Below are 22,191 nucleotides of genomic sequence, written 5' to 3'. Positions count from 1 at the left end.
TTTTTAAACAACAACTTTTGTCTTTTAAAAAAAATCCAAATTTGTAAGATGCACAGAGTGTGTCAACATGCGCTATCTCCCATCATGGGGGATCAATGTACGTGTTTTGTGGAAAGTGGCTGAGTTGAAGGGGTTGCAGCCCCAAAACATGTACATTGATCCCCCATGATGGGAGATAGCACATGTTGACAGACTGTGTGCATCTTCCAATTTTGGATTTTCCTGGGGTGACACCCCATGTGATGAAGGCAATATCAGCCCAGTTTGTACATACTTATGTCTGATATTGTCTTCACTTTTCAAAGTTGAACTTTGTAAGTTCCTGTGTTCTGTATGTTACGCTTTGATACATGCCTGTTTACACAAAAACACCAAGTTACCCAAAAATGACCTTAACTAATGTTTTCGAAACACCCAATATGTTGGTTTGTTGTAAAACCCTTTTCTAAACGCACATGTGAATGTGCTTTGATTAAAAAGTGAAATTATCAACAATGTGTGGCTTCCTTTTTCAATGTGCAAAAGCAGTATTTGGAGTAAAATTGTTGTTTTCTGTGACAATGGGTGTTATTTATAAAGGCAACTCCACTTTGCACTCCAAGTGCAGTTTGAGGTGCACTTTTGCAGTGCACTTGTAGTGCATAGTGGATGTGCCTTTAGTAAATCACACCCACAGTGATGTGTTAATTTTCACAATCATGCCATTTTCCTGAGCCCACATATTTCTGCCATGGTGCTGAAAATGAGCAAGATTTTGGTCAGTAATGCACTACATACATTAGTTAACAAAAACGAGATGTGTGTGTAGCAGACCCACAACATAATAAGATTATCTGAAGAAGAGACTGTCCCCTCATCTCACTCAGAACTTGGGTTTGCACTGTTGTAGAAAAAGGCACAACAATAAAAAACAAAAATGTACCTAGGAGACACCTAAAACCAAGCCAAGCAGTAAATGAAAACAAAGATTATTGGAGTTTCAAAGAAAAATTTATTACAAAAATGTCGCTCAGACATTGTCTGGCATATCAATGGCCCCCCTACCCACAAAGTACTCCATGTATTGGGTTCGGACCTCACGGGCGCTTTGGGGGGGCAAGCCAGGACGAGCAGCTTCAAGGCCCGTTCTTATTTTCAGGCAGGTCTGCATCTTGGCCAACTGAGACCACGTAGTTTGCTGAATGTCTTTTTAAGAAATTGTGCAGAACACAGCAGGCAAGCACTATGTGATTTATTTTATATTCCGCCATGTGGATAGGCGTTAAAAAAAGGCGGAACCGGCTGGCCAGTATTCCAAAAGTGTTCTTCACCACTCTTCTGGCTCTGGCCAGCCGGAAATTAAAAATCCTATGGTCCGGGGTGAGGGTCCTCATCGGGAAAGGCCGCATCAGATGGCTTGCCAGGGCAAACGCCTCATCCGCGATGAAGACGAACGGGAGTCCTTCCTGATTCTCTTTTGGGGGTGGCAAGCCCAGACTGCCACTCTGGAGATGCCAGTAGAACTCCGTCCGTGCGAACACTCCACCATCCGGCCATTTTGCCCCACGTCCACATACAAGAAGTCATAGGTCGCAGACACCACCGCCAACATCACGATACTATTAAACCCCTTGTCGTTAAAATAGTACGACCCCGAGTTGGGTGGTGGGACGATGCGGATGTGTTTCTCATCAATTGCACCTCCACAATTGGGAAAGTACCAATGACTGGCAAAGTGGGAGGCCACAGTCTGCCATTCCTGTGGCGTTGAAGAAAACTGGAGAGAAACAAGACCAAAAATGTGTAATTTTGCAAATCAACATTGCAAGCAGATTAGACACCAACATTTTTGGCCAAGATCAGTATAACATTTTGGGAACTGAGTATTTAAAGCCTAAAGTATAAGGTCCCCTTATCAGAGTCATCACCCCCCCATCCCTCCCCCACCCCCCCATCTGATGGACAGGTAACCCTCTCCACTTCATTGAGAGCTGAATGCCTAAATAATGTGTGATACTTTGGGCAGCCCCTCCTTACTTAAACTATTGGCAGCCCACCGGACAGGTAAGAAGTGTCATAATACCAAAAATAAAACAAAATGGAAGCACATTTTGACATTCTGCTATTACATATCAAGATAATAATAGGGGGAAAAAAATTGATAGCATTTGAAAGTATTTAGGCAGGCCCTTGCACTACATGCTTTGGTGAACTCGTCCATAAATGTGACCATAAAAAGGTAGGTATTGGGTTTGGTAAAGTCAGCAGATAGTTGGGGGGAGGGGGGGTTCCTAATGAGTTTGACACTAGTGATGGACGAACTTCCGACGGGACATTTCGCGAACGTGAAACGCGAACGCGGCTGATAGTTACGGTTCGCGGCGGGCCCCATTGACTTCAATGGGAGGCGAACTTTACAAACCTACAGGTCATATTTGCAGCCACAAAATAATTACTACCTGTGCACACATAGTCCCACCACATGGCCAATGACATAAAACATGTATGAGGTGAATCTGGGATCGACAACTACAAGCATTCTTTTTTTATATGTGAAATTCTGACAATTCAGGACTCAGGAGCGCATGAAGGCAATGGAGGAGAGGGAAGGTCAGGGTAGGCAAAGAAGAGGGTGCAAGAGATGATCACCAGCACTGTGATATAGAGCACTGACACCTGCACCGTGATAGAGTGATCTGACACCAGCACCGTGATAGAGAGCACATACATAAGCACGTGACATAAAACACTGACATCAGCACCGTGATATAGAGCACTGACACCTGCACCGTGATAGAGTGATCTGACACCAGCACCATGATAGAGAGCACTGACATCAGCAGCGTGACATAAAGCACTGACACCAGCACCGTGATATACAGCACTGACACCTGCACCGTGATAGAGTGATCTGACACCAGCACCGTGATAGAGAGCACTGACATCAGCAGCGTGACATAAAGCACTGAGACCAGCACCGTGATATACAGCACTGACACCTGCACCGTAAGCAGCCCCAGGAGGAAGTCAGCATAGCACAGGGATGGTGGGAGCCCCTCATAATGAGCATAGCACAGGGATAGTGGGAGCTCCTCATAATATGCACAGCAGAGGTACAGCCCCAGGAGGAAGTCAGCACAGCACAGGGATGGTGGGAGCCCCTCATAATAAGCAGCCCCAGGAGGATGTCAGCATAGCACAGGGATGGTGGGAGCCCCTCATAATATGCACAGCAGAGGTACAGCCGCAGGAGGAAGTCAGCATAGCACAGGGATGGTGGGAGCCCCTCATAATGAGCATAGCACAGGGATGGTGGGAGCCCCTCATAATATGCACAGCAGAGGTACAGCCCCAGGAGGAAGTCAGCACAGGGATGGTGGGAGCCCCTCATAATAAGCAGCCCCAGGAGGAAGTCAGCACAGCACAGGGATGGTGGGAGCCCCTCATAATAAGCAGCCCCAGGAGGAAGTCAGCACAGCACAGGGATGGTGGGAGCCCCTCATAATAAGCAGCCCCAGGAGGAAGTCAGCACAGCACAGGGATGGTGGGAGCCCCTCATAATAAGCAGCCCCAGGAGGAAGTCAGCACAGCACAGGAATGGTGGGAGCCCCTCATAATAAGCAGCCCCAGGAGGATGTCAGCATAGCACAGGGATGGTGGGAGCCCCTCATAATATGCACAGCAGAGGTGGAGCCCCAGGAGGAAGTCAGCAACAGCACCGAGATAGAGAGCACTAACAGCAGCACTGATACCAGCAACTTGCTGCTGGGCCCCAAAAATATGACACCGCTCAACCTCTTCAAACAGGAGGGTACGGGCATATAGTAAGGTGTTTTTTTTTTTGTACAAGGAAGTGAGCCAATGAAGAAAGAAGGTCTGTGTGCTCGATTAAAAAAATCGTTTATAGACATATACATGGTCTACTGGTCACATGTGTTGAATTCCTCCGAGATCCATGCCTCATTCATTTTTAGAAATGTGAGGTAGTTAACACTGTCGTGAGCAAGGCGAGTACGCTTATCGGTTCACGACCCCCCCTGCTGCGCTGAACGTCCTTTCGGACAGGACACTGGACGAGGGGCAAGCCAACAGTTCGATTGCAAATTGGGCAAGCTTTGGCCAGAGGTCAAGCCTGCCCACCCAGTAGTCCAGGGGTTCATCACTCCTCAGAGCGTCCACATCGGCCGTTAACCCGATGTAGTCGGACACCAGACAGTCTAGGCGTTCCCTGATGCTGGATCCGGATGACACCTGTCGATGGGTCGGCTGAAAGAATGACCTCATATCAGAAGTCACCAACACGTCTTCAAACCGGCCTCTTCTTGCAGGCGTTGTTGGATTGGTACCCGCAACTCCTTCTCTGGGAGTGGGAATTGCTCCTCTGCCAGCGCACGCAAAAGCAGAATGCAGCATTTCTCGAAGCAAGGCCTGGAAGTGCTCCATTCTGACAGCCCTCTGTGACGGCGGTAACATTTCTGCCATTTTGTGTTTGTACCAGGGGTCTAAGTACGTTGCCACCCAGTACTGGTCCTTGACCCTTATGCTTTTTATACAGGGGTCCCTGTTAAAACACTGGAGCATGAAGGCCCCCATTTGCACTAAACTGGAAGCGGTGTGGTGGCCTGGCTCCTGCTCATCATCCAGGATAATGTCATCCTCTTCATTCTCCTCTCCCCATCCACGCACAACAACAGGGATCCCAGAAAGGTTTAAAGCATGCTTTTCTTGCTCCTCCTCATCCGCCCCGGCACCATCCTCCTCTGACTCCTCTTCAGACTCCTGTTGTTCACTTGTCTCAGATAGAGTAGCCCCCCCTTGGAATTCATCCAGCATTGCGACTTCCTCATCTTCCCGCTCCTGCTCCTCCACAGCTTGATCAATGACACGACGCAATGCACGCTCCATAAAGAAGGCATAAGGTACCATGTCACTGATGGCGCCATGGCTGCGACTGACCAGTTTGGTGATCTCCTCAAATGGCCGTAGAAGTCTGCATGCGTCGCGCATGAGCAGCCACTGGCGCGGTAAAAAACCCCCAGCTCCCCAGAACCTGTTCTGCCGCAGAGTTCAGACAGGTAGGCGTTAACTGCACGTTTCTGCTGGAGCAGCCTATCAAGCATATAGAAGGTTGAGTTCCATCGCGTCGGGCAATCGCAAATAAGACGTCTGACCGGCAGATTGTGTCGCCGCTGAATGTCAGCAAGGCGAGCCATGGCCGTGTAAGAACTTCTGAAATGGGCCGAGATATTGCTTGCTTGCCGCAAGATGTCCTGGACCCCAGGGTATTTGACAATGAATCGCTGCACGACCAAGTTTAAGACGTGTGCCATGCATGTTTCAATGCGCTAAGCAGATTGGCACTGTTGTCACACACCACTTTACCAACTGTCAAATTGAGCGGTGTTAGCCACTGATCTGCCTGTGAACGCAAAGCTGAAAGGAGTGCCAGGCCAGTGTGGCTCTTGGCTTCCAGGCACAACAGACGCAGCACGGCATGGCAACGTCTCACCTGGCATGTCAAATAGGTTCTGGGGAGCTTGGGCGGCGCAGCGGAAGAGACGCTAGCAGCGGAAAAGGAGGAGTCAGCCGAGGAGGGAGGAGGATGGAGTAGGAGGAGGAGGAGGAGAAGAAGAGCCAGGCCTGCATGCAATCCGTGGCGGTAAAACCAAATCTACACGGGTGCCACGGGTTACATGCTTGACGGCCGTCAGAAGGTTCACCCAGTGGGCAGTAAAAGTGATATACCTTCCCTGCCCGTGTTTGCTAGACCACGTGTCTGTGGTTAGATGTATCTTGGCACTGACACTGTGTGCCAGAGATACATTCACTTGCCGCTGAACATGGCCAAATAGCTCTGGGATCCCCTTCTGTGAGAAATACTTCCTTCCTGGGACCTTCCATTGTGGTGTTCCAATGGCCACAAATTTTCGAAAAGGCCTCCGAGTCCACCAGTTTATATGGCAGTAGTTGGCGGGCTATCAGTTCTGACAAGCCAGCCGCCAACCGTTGGGCAAGAGGGTTATCCGGCGCCATTATTTTTTTACGCTCGAACATTAGGCCCACGGAAGCCTGCCTTTTTGCAGAAAAACCTGAGCTTGGCGTGATGGAAGGTGGAGTGGAGGACAATTGTGAGGAGAGAGGAGAAGGAGAAGTAGAAGACGAGGCTGGAGTGTGGCTTTGTGTGTTCCGTTGCTCCCACTGGGCTTGGTGATGGCAGCTCATGTGCCTTCTTAAGGCGGTCGTCCCTAGGTGAGTTTTGGGCTTACCGTGACTAATGCGTTGACTGCAAAGATTGCAGATGGCAACACTATTGTCAGCAGCGGACACGTTAAAAAAAGCCCACACTGCGGAGCCATGTGCCGGCGTCCTGGGAGCGCCAGATGTGACCGTACATGGTCGATGACTCGCTCCTGATACATTAGCAGTCTGGTTTGTCCCTCCTGTGCATTGTAAGTTATTCCTGCTTCTCCTCCCTATCTGATGGTCCATATCTCCCTCTGAACTCCCCTCCTCTTCCTCTCTTGTGGGCACCCACGTGACATCACTAGACACGTCATCATCGACGTCACCTTCCCCACCGCTATAAGTAGAGATTTCGGAGTAGGCAGCAACACCAGGGACCAACCTCCTCCTTGGGCTGATCTGGGTACTGTCGTCAGACTGCTGAGTGGCGGTTGTTGCTACCTCCTCTTCCTGATCCAATGCCAAGAGTGGCTGCTAATCAGAAATGTGTTGATATGGATCGGAAAATAATTCCTGTGACTCAAGCGGAAGGTATGTGGTGGTGGTGTTGGTGGTAGTGTCTTTGGGGGTGCACATAGCAGAGAGTGAAGAAGAGGGTGCAGATCGAGAGGATGAGGAGGGTGCAGAAGAGTAAGGCTGAGTGAGCCACTCAACCAAGCCTGGTGTGTCCTTTGACGTAATCGCACGCACCTTCTGCAATTTCCCACTTTGGCTCAAGCCTGTTGCTCCTGCCCTACCCCTACCACCCATGCGGAAGGGCCTGCCTCTTCCTCTGCCTGTCATTTTTTAAATGACCCTGTGACAAAACTCTCTACAGAAGTGCAGTATGTATGTGGAAGAAGATATATAACACCCCGCTTCAATCTGTTGTTTTTGGGGGCCACTGGTCTATCACACCAGTTACAATACTTTTTTTTGGATTGCGTTTGTCACTCTTTGTAGTATCGCTGCAGAACCGCTCAGCAGTCACAATGCTGCACAGTGGAAACGCACTATACTATGCTTTCTATATGTGGAAGTATTTTATACGTGTATTACACAACTATATACTGCACACCAAATAGTACACCCATACCAGTCCTTAAGGACCTTTGTGGAACTAGTAGGTTGTGATTAGCAGACTGTACCTCACTCAACCCTATATACTGTAGTACGCTATACCTTACCAGTCCTTATAAGGACCTTTGTGGAACTAGTAGGTTGTGATTAGCAGACTGTACCTCAGTCCCTATACTGATAAAGGACTGCTGCAGAATGGGGCAGCAGTCAGCAGTAGTGCACCTCAACCCTATATATTGTGGACCTATACCAGTCCTTAAGGATTAGCAGACTGTACCTCACTCAACCCTATATACTGTACTACGCTATACCTTACCAGTCCTTATAAGGAACTAGTAGGTTGTGATTAGCAGACTGTACCTCAGTCCCTATACTGATAAAGGACTGCTGCAGCATAAGGGCAGCAGTCAAGTATAATATTCTTTCTATATTTGGAAGAAAGAATATTATACGTGTATAACCCTATTACCATACCAGTCCTGAAAAGGACCTTTGTGGACCTAATAGTAACAGCTAATGATTAAACTTACTGTCCCTCACTGCTACACACAGCGTCCTGTCTGTCCCTCTGTACACTGACAAAACACAGGCTGCTGCAACAATCACTTGAATAGCAGTGCACTCAAAGCTATATCCTGTACTACACCATACCAGTCCTGAAAAGGACTTTTGTGGACCTAAAAGTGACAGCTAATGATTAAACTGACTGTCCCTCTCTGCTACACACAGCGTCCTGTCTGTCCCTATCTGCACTGACAAAAGACAATCTGCTGCAACAATGACTTGAATAGCAGTGCCTCAAACCTATATCCTGAACTACACCTATACCATACCAGTCCTTAAAAGGACTTTTGTGGACCTAATAGCTAGCGATTTGGGTCACTGCAGTCTCTCCCTGCTCCACACAGCAACCTCTCCCTATAGTGACAGTAGAAAGAATGTAAAATGGCCGCCGGATCCGGTCTATTTATAAGTTAGGGGGAATATGCAATTGTCCATGTGCTGTAATGTCTCAATTGGCTGTCCTGTACCCCATGATGGATGTGTCATCATAGGTCAAAGTTCTTTTACACAGTAAACACGTAAGTCCACCGGTCGAACAGCGGCAATAGTCCGCCGATCGGGGAATCGCGAACAACCGAAATTCGCCATGAACCGACCACCGGGCGAACTGTTCGGCCATCCCTATTTGGCATAACCAAAAAAAAAAAGTCACTCTGCATGAATTGAAGCACACACATAACATTTGTATTCATTTTATGGGGTGTTTAGGGGAAAGCAATACTATGGAGCTGACAAAAGACATTGGTAAGTGACTAGACTATAGTTTTATGGGCCAAGAAGAGCATGGTGGGGAAGTTAGTGAGGCAAATATGCATGAGGACAAAGGGGCAGAGCATATAAATTAGAGCATATTGCAATGATGGTAATTAGGGAATGAGGAAAGAAATGCAATACATTAGCAAGCATTAAATACATAGAATGTGATGTTAAAGGATAAAACTTACCTTCACATAGTCCTTCTGCAGGACCTGAATGATGGCAGAACAGGTCTCTGGAATAATGATCCCCAGAGGCTGGGGGGAGATTCCTGTGGAGAACTTCAGGTCCTGAAGGCTTCTCCCTGTCGCCAAGTAGCGCAACGTGGCAATGAGCCTCTGCTCCGGAGTGATGGCTTGCCGCATGCAGGTATCCTGCCTGGTGATATAAGGGGACAGCAAAGCCAGCAGACGGTGAAAAATGGGGTCCGTCATCCGGAGATAATTCCTGAAATCATCAGGATTATTCTCATGGAGCAAAGGCATGTCCGAGAATTGGTCACGCTGGCGCAACCAATTCTTGGTCCACAAACGCCTCCCCTCCCTGTTCATGGACCGGGCTTGTGTCAAAGTAAGAACCCCAATACGAAGCCCCTGCACAGCACAAACTCTACGACGAGTACCTAGCCAAAACATGGTTTGAAAAAGGTCGGCTGGACAGAACGGACAACAGAAAGCACTGATAAACAGAAATGCCTGAAAGAACAACCTGAATAGCAGAAGCAAGCAGACAATAAGCAATGCAAATCAAAGTGCACTATACCAAGATATAGTCCACAATGAGAAACTAATGCTTACTGACTACAGCACTGATTATCAGATACGCAAAGACAATCAGAAACTGAAGAGCATTAGCGAAGTGAATCACAAATCTGAAAAGCGCGAATCGTCCCTCACCAAACTTCTACTAACACGCGATAGACACGAGATCAGCAGAAGGAGCCCAAAGGGTGCCAGACGTGGTGCTGAACTTCTTTTCTAGTGCCGCCGTACGCGGCTTACGTCACCACGTTGGCAACCAGAAATTCCGACAACTTGGTCCTACCGTGTGTATGCAACATCACTTCCGGACCTCTTCCGGAATTAATCCGTCGGAATAACTCAGACGGATTTGGTTGTCAGAATCTCCGACCGCGTGTACAAGGGCTTAGATTGTACACAGGTGGATGTCATTTTACTAATTATGTGACCTCTGTTGGTAATTGGTTGCACCAGAGATTTCTATGGGCTTCATAACAAAGGGAGTGAATGCATACGCACATGCCAATTATCAGTTTTTTTTTTCTGAAAAAAAAAAAAAATATATATATATATATATATATATATAATTTTTTTTTCTAACTTTATTTCACCAACTTAGACTATTGTGTTCTGATCCATCACATATAATTCAGATTTAAAAAGCATTTAACTAAAGGCTGTAATGTTACAAAATAGTTAAAGGGGGTGAATACTTTTGCAAGGCACTGTAATTGCAAAGGATTGAGAATTTATTAGAATTTCAGGTATGCTATACAGTTAACATTGCATAAAGCCCAACAAGCAGAAGACATTGAATATATTCCTGATAAAGAAGGACATTGAACAACCTTCTCTCCACCTCTGGACCCCCTGAGAGCCATCATTCTTATGTCTACAGTATATGGAAACAATGCAAAGCTTTTCATGTGTTTTTGAGATTTGATGCTCTGGATTATTTTTCTAGATTTTTTTGAAATCCAATAATGTGTGACATATCTATTTTACTGTATTTTATTTTGCTTCAAACTGGGTTTAGGTATGTTTATGTATTCTCCATTTCACTGCAATTTATCTATTTTAAAAGGTGATTGCTGCTGCCAAGAAAGGTTTTCAAGCTGAAGGTTATGAATTAAACCCATGGCTAGTGTGGTATTCCCGATACAGAGCATGGAGAGAAGGTGTGAATCACAATGCCAAATTTCACAGATTAGATATGTGGAAGGTAAGCAGAATATGCTACTGTATTTTAATAACATAATTAAATTGTTTGATTTCAGACAGTGTACCATTTAAATCTAGTCCCTCCCTACATCTGAATTGGTGTATTATAGCTTTTTTCATTTCTCTTGCATGGCTCAAAACCATACAGTTAGAGATCAGTATAGTACAGAGATCAGATACCAATGTCTGCTTGACACCGGGAATTTACTCCACACCGCAGCCTGCATTTTAGTCCCATTCAAAAAATGCAGCTCTACAGTGTGCCACAGAGTTCTCTCTGTTAGAAGTGAAACTAAACCCACTTATTACTGTTTTTAAAAAAAGCTGACATTAGTGTTCTATAAGATCTCATTCACACGGACATACTAATGCGTACATCTGTGCAAAGGGCCGTTTTTTCCCACACTGGATGAACAGGTGTCCTCAGCCTGTCAGGACTTTTCAAGTGCATTTCCTTTTGGAACCTGATTTATATGGTGATTGGTCAATATAGTTAAAGTCTTTAAGTTACAAGTTAAGTTAATTAAGTGATTGCAGTAAGTGCCCATTCGTAAAAAAAATATCGAAAAAAAAAATCTATAAATCTGTCATATGTACCAGTACATACATTTCAGAACATATGTGCTTTTCATATCATATCAGTTATTAATAAATAAGTAAATAACCAAAATGTGCTCACATCTAAAAAGCATTAATGTTGAAACAGACAGAGCCTTCTCATATCTACTAACTTCCTTCCATGCAATGTACTTCACTTGACTCCAGTGTATCGTGCCAATATGTGTTTCTTCCTCCTGCATCTTTCCAACTCCCAATCTCAGTGCAATGTAATCACTAGTTCTCTTGACCTGCTATTTTCTTTCACAGATGTTTTATTGAAGTTTAAACAAACATCAGGTATTAAAGTCAAGGTTGAAATTGTGAACTCAGGCACAGGTTATGAACTCAATAATACAAAGTGTTAAATCAAAATGCCAACATATAACAAATAGTGCTATTTAGACATATACACAAGCATAAAGCTAGACATTATCCTAATAAAGTCCAGTGCAGATTAAACTATAGTGTCTTTTCCCTCATCCACATAAAGATGATATGCTGTTCAGAATAGTGAAAATGTCCAACACTCCCCACATGGTGATCCACCTAAAATAGACAATTTACTGGTGCTCAATCCAGTGTTAACAAGGTATCAGGAATCCCATGTGTACCCTTTAGACAGCATGAACTCACCAGAAGGGTTGGACCCTCATGACAAAGGTCAAGCATGCTTTGTAGGAAGTGGGATGTACTCCTCTGTGCCACTAGACCTCCAAAGTTCCACTCACAGGATGAGAAGAAGACAAGAAAATACTTATACCATAAAACCTGTATTAAAAAATATAAAAGCCACCAATGCACTCACATTTATTGGTGCCTACAAGATAGTCAGCAAGGCAGTCAAGGTCAATTTTGTGTAGAGATTGCAGCTGCTCCACATGTCACAGGAGCCAGCTCGCAATTCCACCTAACACACAGTAACTCAGATGTCATCAGAGCAATTCAGATCTGTCCCAATGCATTTTGGCCAATGGGCTTCCTCTCAGGAGGATGGAGCTGAACAACTACGTCACCCTCTATAAATACACAGAGTGATTAACTTCATAAGCACACAGTCTGCAAGGTAACAGCGAATACCAGCTCATTCTTGATACCTTATTAACAGTGGATGGAGCACCAGTGAATTGTCTCTTTTGGAGCACCGTGCAGGGAGTGTTGGACACTATCACTATTCAGATCAGTATATAATCTTTATGTGTTGAGCACAACTTGTGGATGAAGGAAAGGATGCTATAATTTAATCTGCACTGGACTTTACTGGGATAATGTCTTGTTTTTCTTTGTGCATGTGTGAAAGGGCCCTTAATTTAGGCAGACCTTATTGGATGCTCCATGCAACTCTATAGATTGACGAATGTCAGCTGTGACATGTCTGCTGATATCCGACGCTATCTGATCCGCCAAATCCAGATGGATGGAAACCCTATCTTTTCTGTGAAAATGGACAGCACCGTGTGAAAGGGCCCTTAATCAGGCAGACCTTATTGGATGCTCCATGCAACTCTATAGATTGACGAATGTCAGCTGTGACATGTCTGCTGATATCCGACGCTATCTGATCCGCCAAATCCAGATGGATGGAAACCCTATCTTTTCTGTGAAAATGGACAGCACCGTGTGAAAGGGGCCTTAAAGTAAAATTTTTAATGTGTATTTCAGCAAGACAGGAAATCTTACAAGAAGGAAATAATGGTACAAAACTCAGAGGTGCAGCCAATAACACTGAACAATCAGGATCAATAACAGAATCAATGCTTGCACGCACCTGCCGATGATCCAGCAGAGAGGCAGAATGGTGGTCTGCCTATATAAACAAGGGAGATCACCATTCTGACAGGAGGGTAGGCATGGGACCTGTGAAACTGCAAAGCAGAGACATGCATCCGTGTCATCTCCTAGTAAAAGCACCTCCCACACTGTAATAAAGCACAGGCTAGGCACACAGTTAACCCTCTTGATTGCCCCTGATATTAACCCTTTCCCAGCCAGTGTATTTAGTACAGTGATGGTGTATATTATTAGCAATGAGCACTGGTCCCCAAAAAGTGTCAGTGTCCAAATGTCTGCCGCAATTTTGCAGTCCCCCTAGAAGTCACTGATTGCCGCCATTACTAGTATTAAATAAAAATATCCCATAGTTTGTAGACACTATAACATTTGTATATATATATATATATATATATATATATTAATGAATCCGTGCTTAGGTATAGGCTACGCTGCAGCCTCCCCTAAGGTGCTCCAATAATGTTAAATTTATATATGTGAGTTGGGGGTGAATGGCGCTGCCTATGAACTGAAGAGTGATCTAGTGAATCACCCTTCACAGGTGAACGTGCACTGTGGTGAAATATCACAAATCTAAAACAGTGTTGTGTGCTCACAAGCTACACCTATAGTAATTATTGGAAATCAAGGCACAATCTCTGATATCCTGTTTTTCGCCGGGTCGGGGGTAGTGGTTTCCTTCTTTATGACCCCGATAGTATGACCTCAGATAGAAAAGAGATGGGCTCCAATAGTGCAATTCCAGATAACACTTTTATTAAAAAATATAATTTCTTAAAAACAAATTTCTTTAGATAAATGGGTGGTAAACACCAACCCGAATCCTGCTTTCCACCAACCGGAGCCTTCGCTAAACTGGAAGTGATGTGTGTGCGTAGATCCGGCTTACGAGTTTCGTCATAGGACGTTGTCTGAGGTGGTGCCATCTAATATCCTGCATCACCGCTCACCCGTTACACTCCTGATATTAGCAAGTAAAACAGACATACCGCTTCTCTGATGAATTCCTCCAATACACATGTGAGGATCCACCATCTGGTATCTCTCTCTCTCTCTCTCTCTCTATCTCGCTCTCTCTCTAGCGATGGGCACAAAAGCATATATGTACCCTGTATTAGACTTCAGTTGGTGGTGTAAACCTGATTGATGGGTCGCCTTCACTCATATGCAATTGTTTTGTATGGTTGTGCACTCGTTATCATTTCTATGCAATGCAAAGTTGTCTCTATATTTGTATCCATGTCACATCTTTAAATAAAAAATGTAAAAAACAAAACAAAAAAAAACAGATATACATTTCAGACAGAGTATATAGGCTATTCCAGCCCCGATTTAAAAAAAAACATAGGTTATTATTCGCTGTCCAAAAACATCAATACTGCAAGTCACACCGACTTTAAATTAGTCCCTGTACTATCTTGGTCTGACTTTGATGCAAGTCGAGGTCCATAAAATTTAAGTTTACACAGGCATTCCCTGAAATTGCGTCAACATTTTGTCCATGAAATCGCGGTAAATCACAGCAGTGTGAAAGGGGCCTAAGCGATGTTGTGATAAACTTGGCAGGCTGTCAGCAGTGAACAGAGAACTCTCTGCACTCAATCGGGAAAATGCTGTGTTAAAATCACGAGGGGGGTAGATTCTTTAACAATTAATCGTGAAGCTCTAATGGAAAGCTTTGATATTTTTGCATAAGAAGTACATAAATGCTATATCGGTAATAGGGGAGCTGGAATTTAGAAGAAAAAAAAAAAAGGTGAACAAAGGGGAATTTAGCCTTTAATCTCAGGTAGCCAGACCATTTTGCAATTTTTCCCTTACAGCTTTTAAAATGACCCTCACACCCTAAATTTTCTGAAACCACATGATGGAGTATGGAGTTAATAAATAACAAAAAGTTTTAATTTTTACATTACACCTTTTTGCGAAATGGTGAAAATTGAACGTATGCAAAAATCAAAATATCCAACTTTTCTCCAAAAAATCAGGTTTTAATTTTTCCCTTATAGCTTTCAGAATTCATGAAAGACTCCCAAAACCATATATTTTCTGAAAGCATGTGACCTCTAGAATAAAAAGAAGGTGCTACAGTTTTTTTTAGACGCTTCAGTATTTGTGCAAATGTTTATTAAACCAATATATTCGCAAGAAATACACCAAAATCATTATTAGCAGTTAAACACAGCTAATTTTACAACATTTCGGCTAAATTCCTACTAAGTATAAAAGCTTAAAGCAGAGTCCCACACAAAAATGGAACTTCAGCATTTCAGAACCCTCCCCACCTCCAGTTGTCACATTTGGCATTTGTCTAAGCCCCCGTACACACGGTCGGACATTCCGGCAACCAAATCCTTTGCATAAATTCCAACGTATTTGGTCCGGAAGTGGTGTTGCATACACACGGTCGGACTAAGTTGTCGGAATTTCCGGTTGCCAAGAACGCGGTGACGTAAGCCGCGTACGACGGCACTAGAAAAGGGAAGTTCAGCACCATGTCCGGCACCCTTTAGGCTCCTTCTGCTGATCTCATGTTTATTGCGTGTTAGTAGAAGTTTGGTTAGAGACGATTTGCGCTTTTCAGATTTGTGCTTCAGTTTGTTACGCACCCACAAGCACAAACTGAAGAGCAGTATCTGCTTATCAGTGCGTGCATTTGTTGCTCATTGTGGACTATATCTTGGTATAGTACGCTTTGATTTTCATTGCTTATTGTCTGCTTGTTTCTGGTTTTCAGGTCGTTCTTTCAGGCATTGCTGTTTATCGGTGCTTTCTGTTGTCTGTTTTGACCAGCCGACCATTTTAAATCATGTTTCGTGTACGTACTCTTAGAGTTTGTGCTGTGCAGGAGCTTGGTGTTGGGCTTTTAGCTTTGACACAAGCCCGGTCCATGAACAGGGCAAGGAGGAGTTTGTGGACTAAGAATTGGTTGCGTCAGCGTGACCAGTTCTCGTACATGCCTTTGCTTTGCGAAATCCGGAAGAATAATCCTGATGATTTCAGGAATTATCTCCGGATGACGGACCCCTCTTTTCACCATCTGCTGGCTTTGCTGTCCCCTTATATCAGCAGGCAGGATACCTGCATGCGGCAAGCCATCACTTCGGAGCAGAGTCTCATCGCCATGTTGCGCTACTTGGCGACAGGGAGAAGCCTTCAGGACCTGGAGTTCTCCACAGGCATATCCCCCAGGCTCTGGGGATCATTATTCCAGAGACCTGTTCTGCCATCATTCAGGACCTGCAGAAGGACTATATGAAGGTAAGTTTTCTCCTTTAACATCACATTCTATGTATTTAATGATTGCTAATGTATTAGATTTCTTTCCTCATTCCCTAATTACCATGATTGGAATATGCTCTAATTGATATGCTGTGCCCCTTTGTCCTCATGCATGCTGGAAGCTTTTCAAGTTCCTTTTTTGTCCTTCATGCATATTTGCCTTCACTAACTTCCCCAGCATGCTCTTCTGGGCCCATAAACCTATAGTCGGGTCACTTAGCAATGTATTTTGTCAGATCCATAGTATTGCTTTCCCCTAATCACTCCCTAAAATGTGTACAAATATGTGTGTGCTTAAATTCATTCAGAGTGCCAGATTTTTTTTTTGGTTGGGCCAAACTCATTAGGAACCCCCCTCCCCCAACTGCTAGGTCAGCTGATAGCAATCCTCTATCTGCTGACTTTGCCAAACCCAATACACACTATACCTACCTTTTTTCTGGTCAGATTTATGAACACATTCACCAAAGCATGTAGTCCAAGGGCCTGCCTCAATACTTTCAAATGCTGCAGTTTCAAGTATTTTTTCTCCTATTATTATCTTAATAGGTAATAGCAGAATGTCAAAATGTGCTTCCATTTGTTCCTTTTTTTGTATTATGACACTTCTTACCTGTCCGATGGGCTGCTAATAATGTAAGTAAGGAGGGGCTGACCAAAGTATCACATATTATTTATGCATTCAGCTCTCAATGAAGTGGAGAGGGTTACCTGTCCAAAACACCCCCCCTCATTTTTTGCAATGGCCCATCAGATGGGGGGAGGGGTGATGAATCTGATAAGGGGACCTTATACTTTAGGCTTTAAATACTAATTTTCCAAAATGTTATACTGATATTGTCCAAAAATGTTTGTGTCTAATCTGCTTGCAATGTTGATGTGCAAAATTACAATTTTTTTTTCTTGTTTCACTCCAGTTTCCTTCAACGCCACAGGAATGGCAGACTGTGGCCTCCCACTTTGCCAGCCGTTGGGACTTTTCCAATTGTGGAGGTGCAATTGATGGGAAACACGTCCGCATCGTCCCACCCCCCAACTCGGGGTCGTACTATTATAATTACAAGGGGTTTAATAGTATCGTGATGTTGGCGGTGGTGTCAGCGACCTAGGACTTCCTATATGTGGACGTGAGGCAAAATGGCCGGATGTCGGATGGTGGAGTGTTCCACGGATGGAATTCTACTGGCGTCTCCAGAGTGGCAATCTGGGCTTGCCACCTCCAGAGGAGAATCTTCATTTTCATTGCCGATGAGGCGTTTGCTCTGGCAAACCATCTGATGCGGCCTTTCCCGATGAGGACACTCACCCCAGATCAGAGGATCTTTAATTTCTGGCTGGCCAGAGCCAAAAGAGTCGTGGAGAACACTTTCGTAATACTGGCCAGCCGGTTCCGCCTATTTTTGACACCAATACACATGGCAGAATATAAACTAAATCACATTGTACTTGCCTGCTGTGTTCTGCACAATTTTTTGAAAAAACATTCCTCAAACTATGTGGTCTCAGTTGGCCCAGATGCAGACTTGCCAGAAAATGTCAACCTCATGGCCCTTGAAGCGTCTCGTCCTGGCTTGCCCCCCCAAAGCGCCCGCGAGGTCAGAAACCAAAACATTGAGTACTTTGTGGGTAGGGTGGCCATTGATATGCCAGACAATGTCTGAGAGGCATTATTTTAATACATTTTTCTTTGAAACTCCAATAATCTTTGTTTTCATTTACTGCTTGGCTTTGTTTTAGGTGTCTCATAGGTATTTTTGCTGGGTTTTTTGGGCCTTTTTTAACAACAGTGCAAACCCAAGTTCTAAGCAAGATGAGGTGACAGTCTCTTCTTCAGATAATCTTATTATGTTGTGGGTCTACTACACACACCTTGTTTTTGTTGATAATGTATGTAGTGCATTACTGACAAAAATATTGCTAATTTTCAGCACCATGACAGAAATATGTGGGGTCATGAAAATGGCATGATTGGGGAAATTTAAACATCACTGTGGGTGTTATTTACTAAGACACATCCACTATGCACTACAAGTGCACTTCAAAAGTGCACCTGAAACTGCACTTGGAGTGCAAAGTTTACTACAAATACTGCTTTTACACATTGAAAAAGGAAGCCACACATTGTTGATAATTTCACTTTTTACTCAAAGCACATTCACATGTGCGTTTAGAAAAGGGTTTTACAACAAACCAACATATTTGGTGTATAGAAAACATTTTGGGTAACATTTTTTATAACTTGGCATTTTTGTGTAAACAGGCATGTATCAAAGCATAACATACAGAACACAGGAACTTACAAAGTTCAACTTTGAAAAGTGAAGACAATATCAGACATGAGTATGTAAAAACTGTGCTGATATTGCCTTCATCAGATGGGGTGTCACCCCTGGAAAGCCAAATTTGGAAGATGCACACAAATTGAGAATCAAAAAGTGGCCAGTTTCCTCCTGATCCCATGCCTAATGTCAACATGTGCTATCTCCCATCATGGAGTATCAATGTACATGTTTTGGGGGTGCAACCCCTTCATCTCAGCCACTTTAGTAGCAAGGAAGGGGTTGCACCCACAAAACACATACATTGATCCCCCATGATGGGAGATAGTACATGTTGACACACTGTGTGCATCTTCCAAATTTGGCTTTTTTTTAAATATAAAAGTGTTTTAGAAAATTTAAAAACTATGCTAGCTAGTTTGGGGTGTTTAAGACTCTCCCCAAAACATCAATGATGTTCTTCATTTTTTGTTGAACATCGTTGATGTTTTTTTGTATATTTTCTAAATCGCGATTGCACCCCATTATCTCCCCAATGAGGATCTGGGCACTTTCACTGGTAAAATGTGATTCTTCTTCCACATCACTTAAAAGAAAAAAAAACACACCATGTATTATAAATATGCAGACATACATTGATTAGCTTACCAGAAGCTGTGGTCTCCGACACTCACCTGTTGTGGTGACAATTTGGCCAACTTCAACAATCTCTCCTTCCTCCTCCTCCTCTGCTTCTGGTGTTGGTATTTCCCCTTCTTTGGGAGGTGTGGGGTCCCTGGTGTCCTCAGACTTCCTGTGTCTTCTCTCCCCTATGAGAATGTAAAAAAGGAATACTTAGCATACAGAGGGAAGAAATAGGAATATGAAACATTGCTTGGAAGTGCCGTACAATTGTGTTTTTTGGCAGAGTTCAAAGGTGAAAACATTATTTTTGACACTTTCAAAAGCTGCAATACTTACCTGTAGTGTGAACAAGTGTAGTGAAGTGCAATTTGGCAAAACATGGTTTTTGGAGTGGGCTAACGAACAATGTTTAGTACGAACGAATGAACCCATGAACATGAAAGTGGCCATTTTAAACTGTACAACATTAAATCAAAGCACATGGAGCAGTATGCAAGCAATAATAATAATATGAACACACGACAACTACTTACTTTTTTGAAGAACTCGCTTGATCCTTCTGTACTGATCGTGCTCCCTCAGTTTCAGGTCTGATCAGCATTTTCTCAGTTTATCCTTGGATCATCGTACCCCAAAATTCTTCTGAAGACTCTTCACAATTTTAGTCATGATCTTGGCCTTTCTGATATTTGGGTTTGGGTAAGGTCCATACTTCCCATCATAGTCGTTCCTCTTCAGTATATCCACCATCTGCAACATCTCTCCAAAAGACATATTTGAGGCCTTAAATCTTCTCCTCCAGGATCGGGATGTTTCAGGCTTCGGGCTTTCCTCATCCTCCTCCTCATTAGTCAAACTATTATTGCGCACCTGCTGTGTCTCCGCCATGTGCTCTCCCCACTGCGCCAAAAGAGAAGGCAGGGAATAGTCTAGAAAGAACGTCAGGGGTGGGCAGAGTTTAACGCATGCGCACTGTATATTAAACGCAAAACGCGCGTGTCATACGTGCGATCTGTGAACAGAGGGAGAAGCTGACGTGCCGGTCATGCAAACGAAGGTACAATTTTTAACTTGGTACATCACTAGCCTATACTGCTTCTAGATTGAGGCCTGCATTGGGACAAGATTTAGTAAAGTTTAGCCTGACATTAGGGTTTGTCTTGTGTTGTGTCTTGCAGAGATTATGGGCAGGTTTAATGACCACAGTTTCCTCCCTCTGTTCATCGATATGTACAGGGAGCTTCCCTGACTGTGGCAATCTATGCATCCACATTACAGTAACAAATTAAAGAGGCAGGCAGTGATGAAGAAACTGGTTGAGTTTGTGAAGCCGGTGGTCCCCAGGGCAGACATCAACTATTTAAGAACGAAAATTGGTGGCCTCAGGAGTACATATCTGAGGGAGCGGAAGAAGGTGCTGAAGTCCATTCAAACTGGAGCTGCAGCAGATGACGTTTATGTCCCCAGGCTGTGGTATTATGACAGGATGCATTTTCTCTCAGACCAGGCTGAGGTCAGGGAATCCCTCTCTACCCTTCCTTCCACGTGTCCTTCTATGCTATATTCCACCCCTGCTGAGTCTTCCGACGCCCAACCTGGGCCTTCTGCTCAGGAAGAACTGAAGGAGCCCAGCTTGAGCCAGGTATAGTATTGTTCTACATATTTTGGGAGTAAAAATGAATGATGTTAACTTGATTTTTGCTCTCTAATTGCTGATTTTAGAAAGTGTTTCACATATCAGTAGACAGTAGTGGCCAAAACCTTTGGGCCAAGTATGGAAAATGCTGGGCTCAGAATGATAGTCTTTTCTATTTGTTAACAATTTGCAGCAGTCTTGAGCTGAAAATTGTGTGTGTGTTTGATGAACCAAAAACTAAAACTATGTCCCTTTTTCATACACAGGAAGACCTCAGCCAGGAAGAGGAGGGTGTGGAATGCAGCAGTCAAGAGGTGGCTGTGGAAAGTGGCAGCCAGGAGGAGGCAGGGGTAAGCGGCAGCCAAGCGGTGGGCGGGCGGAGGAGCATGACTGAATCACAGGTCCCTCCCCTCCGCCTTCCACACAAAAGGGCCAGAAAGGGGAGGAATGTGGAGGAGTCGGCTCTGAAGCTCATTGGGGAGGCTTCAGCGGCCCTCAAAGCCACACCCACATATCAAGAGGCCTTTGCTGCCTTGGCTGCCTACAAACTCCAGCAAATGGAGGAGGGGCAACAGATCTTGTGTGAGGAGCTAATTATCCACACCCTCAACAAGGGGCTGTTGGGCCAAATCACACAAGCAACGCACTTGTGTGATTTGGCCCATGCCCCTCCTCCTCCTTCTGTCACACCTCCAGCACCACAGCCACAGCCTGGAAGGAAGCATGGAAGGAAGACCAGAGTGTGATAAGCTGGGTTCAGTCTGGTCTGACAGAAGATGCAGCCTCTTGTAGGATCACAACATGGGAACATAGATGTCATCTGCTGCTATTCTGGGTTTCTAGGACTTCAGGACCAAACTGCTCTCCCTCAGACATGTACTCCTCAGGCCACCAATTTTTGCGTTTAAATAATTGATGTGTGCCCTGGGGGCCAAAGGCTTCGCTAATCTCCCCAGTTTCTCCAGCGCTGCCTCCCTCTTTATTTGTTACTGACACCTAAATAAAGTTTTTTTTGGTTGAAGAAACACTTGTGTATGTGTTTTACTTCAAAAAGGACAGTTTATTTGTGAGTAGGCAGGTACATTTCAAAAATACAAAGTCAAATGAATAAAAAGGGGCACCAATACCAAACAACCTCCTCTAGATTAAAAAAGAAAACAATAAAATAAAAAGATAATAATGGTGTTGTGGTACGTTGACACACAAAGCACACCAAAAAAACTGCGAAGATGAGCAAACTGTCAAAAAAGGAGATGTTGATTAAAAAAACAACCACCAAATTTAAAAACAAAAAAAAAAATGGGGAGATGTGACAAATTAAAATATTGTATTGATGAAATGAGTAAAAAGAATAAAGAAATAAGTTTGGGAGAAGCGTGTGTAAATATGAGCAGCAAAAGACCTTCATTCTTGTAGCATT

General features: G+C 44.2%; 1 protein-coding gene across 6 annotated transcripts in view; it reads left to right on the top strand.

Moving 5' to 3' along the window:
* ATPSCKMT (ATP synthase c subunit lysine N-methyltransferase) overlaps positions 1 to 22,191 on the top strand; it is a 547,044-nt gene that overhangs the window by 234,216 nt on the left and 290,637 nt on the right. For 5 of the 6 annotated variants that reach the window (XM_077491965.1, XM_077491966.1, XM_077491967.1 and 2 more), the window contains one exon: positions 10,426 to 10,563. The exons of the other annotated variant lie outside the window; for it this stretch is intronic. In XM_077491965.1, coding sequence (XP_077348091.1) covers positions 10,426 to 10,563 — 138 coding nt within the window. The remainder of the gene's footprint in view (positions 1 to 10,425; positions 10,564 to 22,191) is intronic. 6 annotated transcript variants of the gene reach the window in all.

The sequence above is a fragment of the Lithobates pipiens genome, unplaced genomic scaffold (genome assembly GCF_037356315.1).
Source record: "Lithobates pipiens isolate NorthernLeopardFrog02 unplaced genomic scaffold, aLitPip1_a1.2 Scaffold_19, whole genome shotgun sequence".
NCBI lineage: Eukaryota > Metazoa > Chordata > Amphibia > Anura > Ranidae > Lithobates > Lithobates pipiens.
Note: the sequence above shows the minus strand (reverse complement) of the source record. Positions and strands in the feature narration are given on the sequence as shown.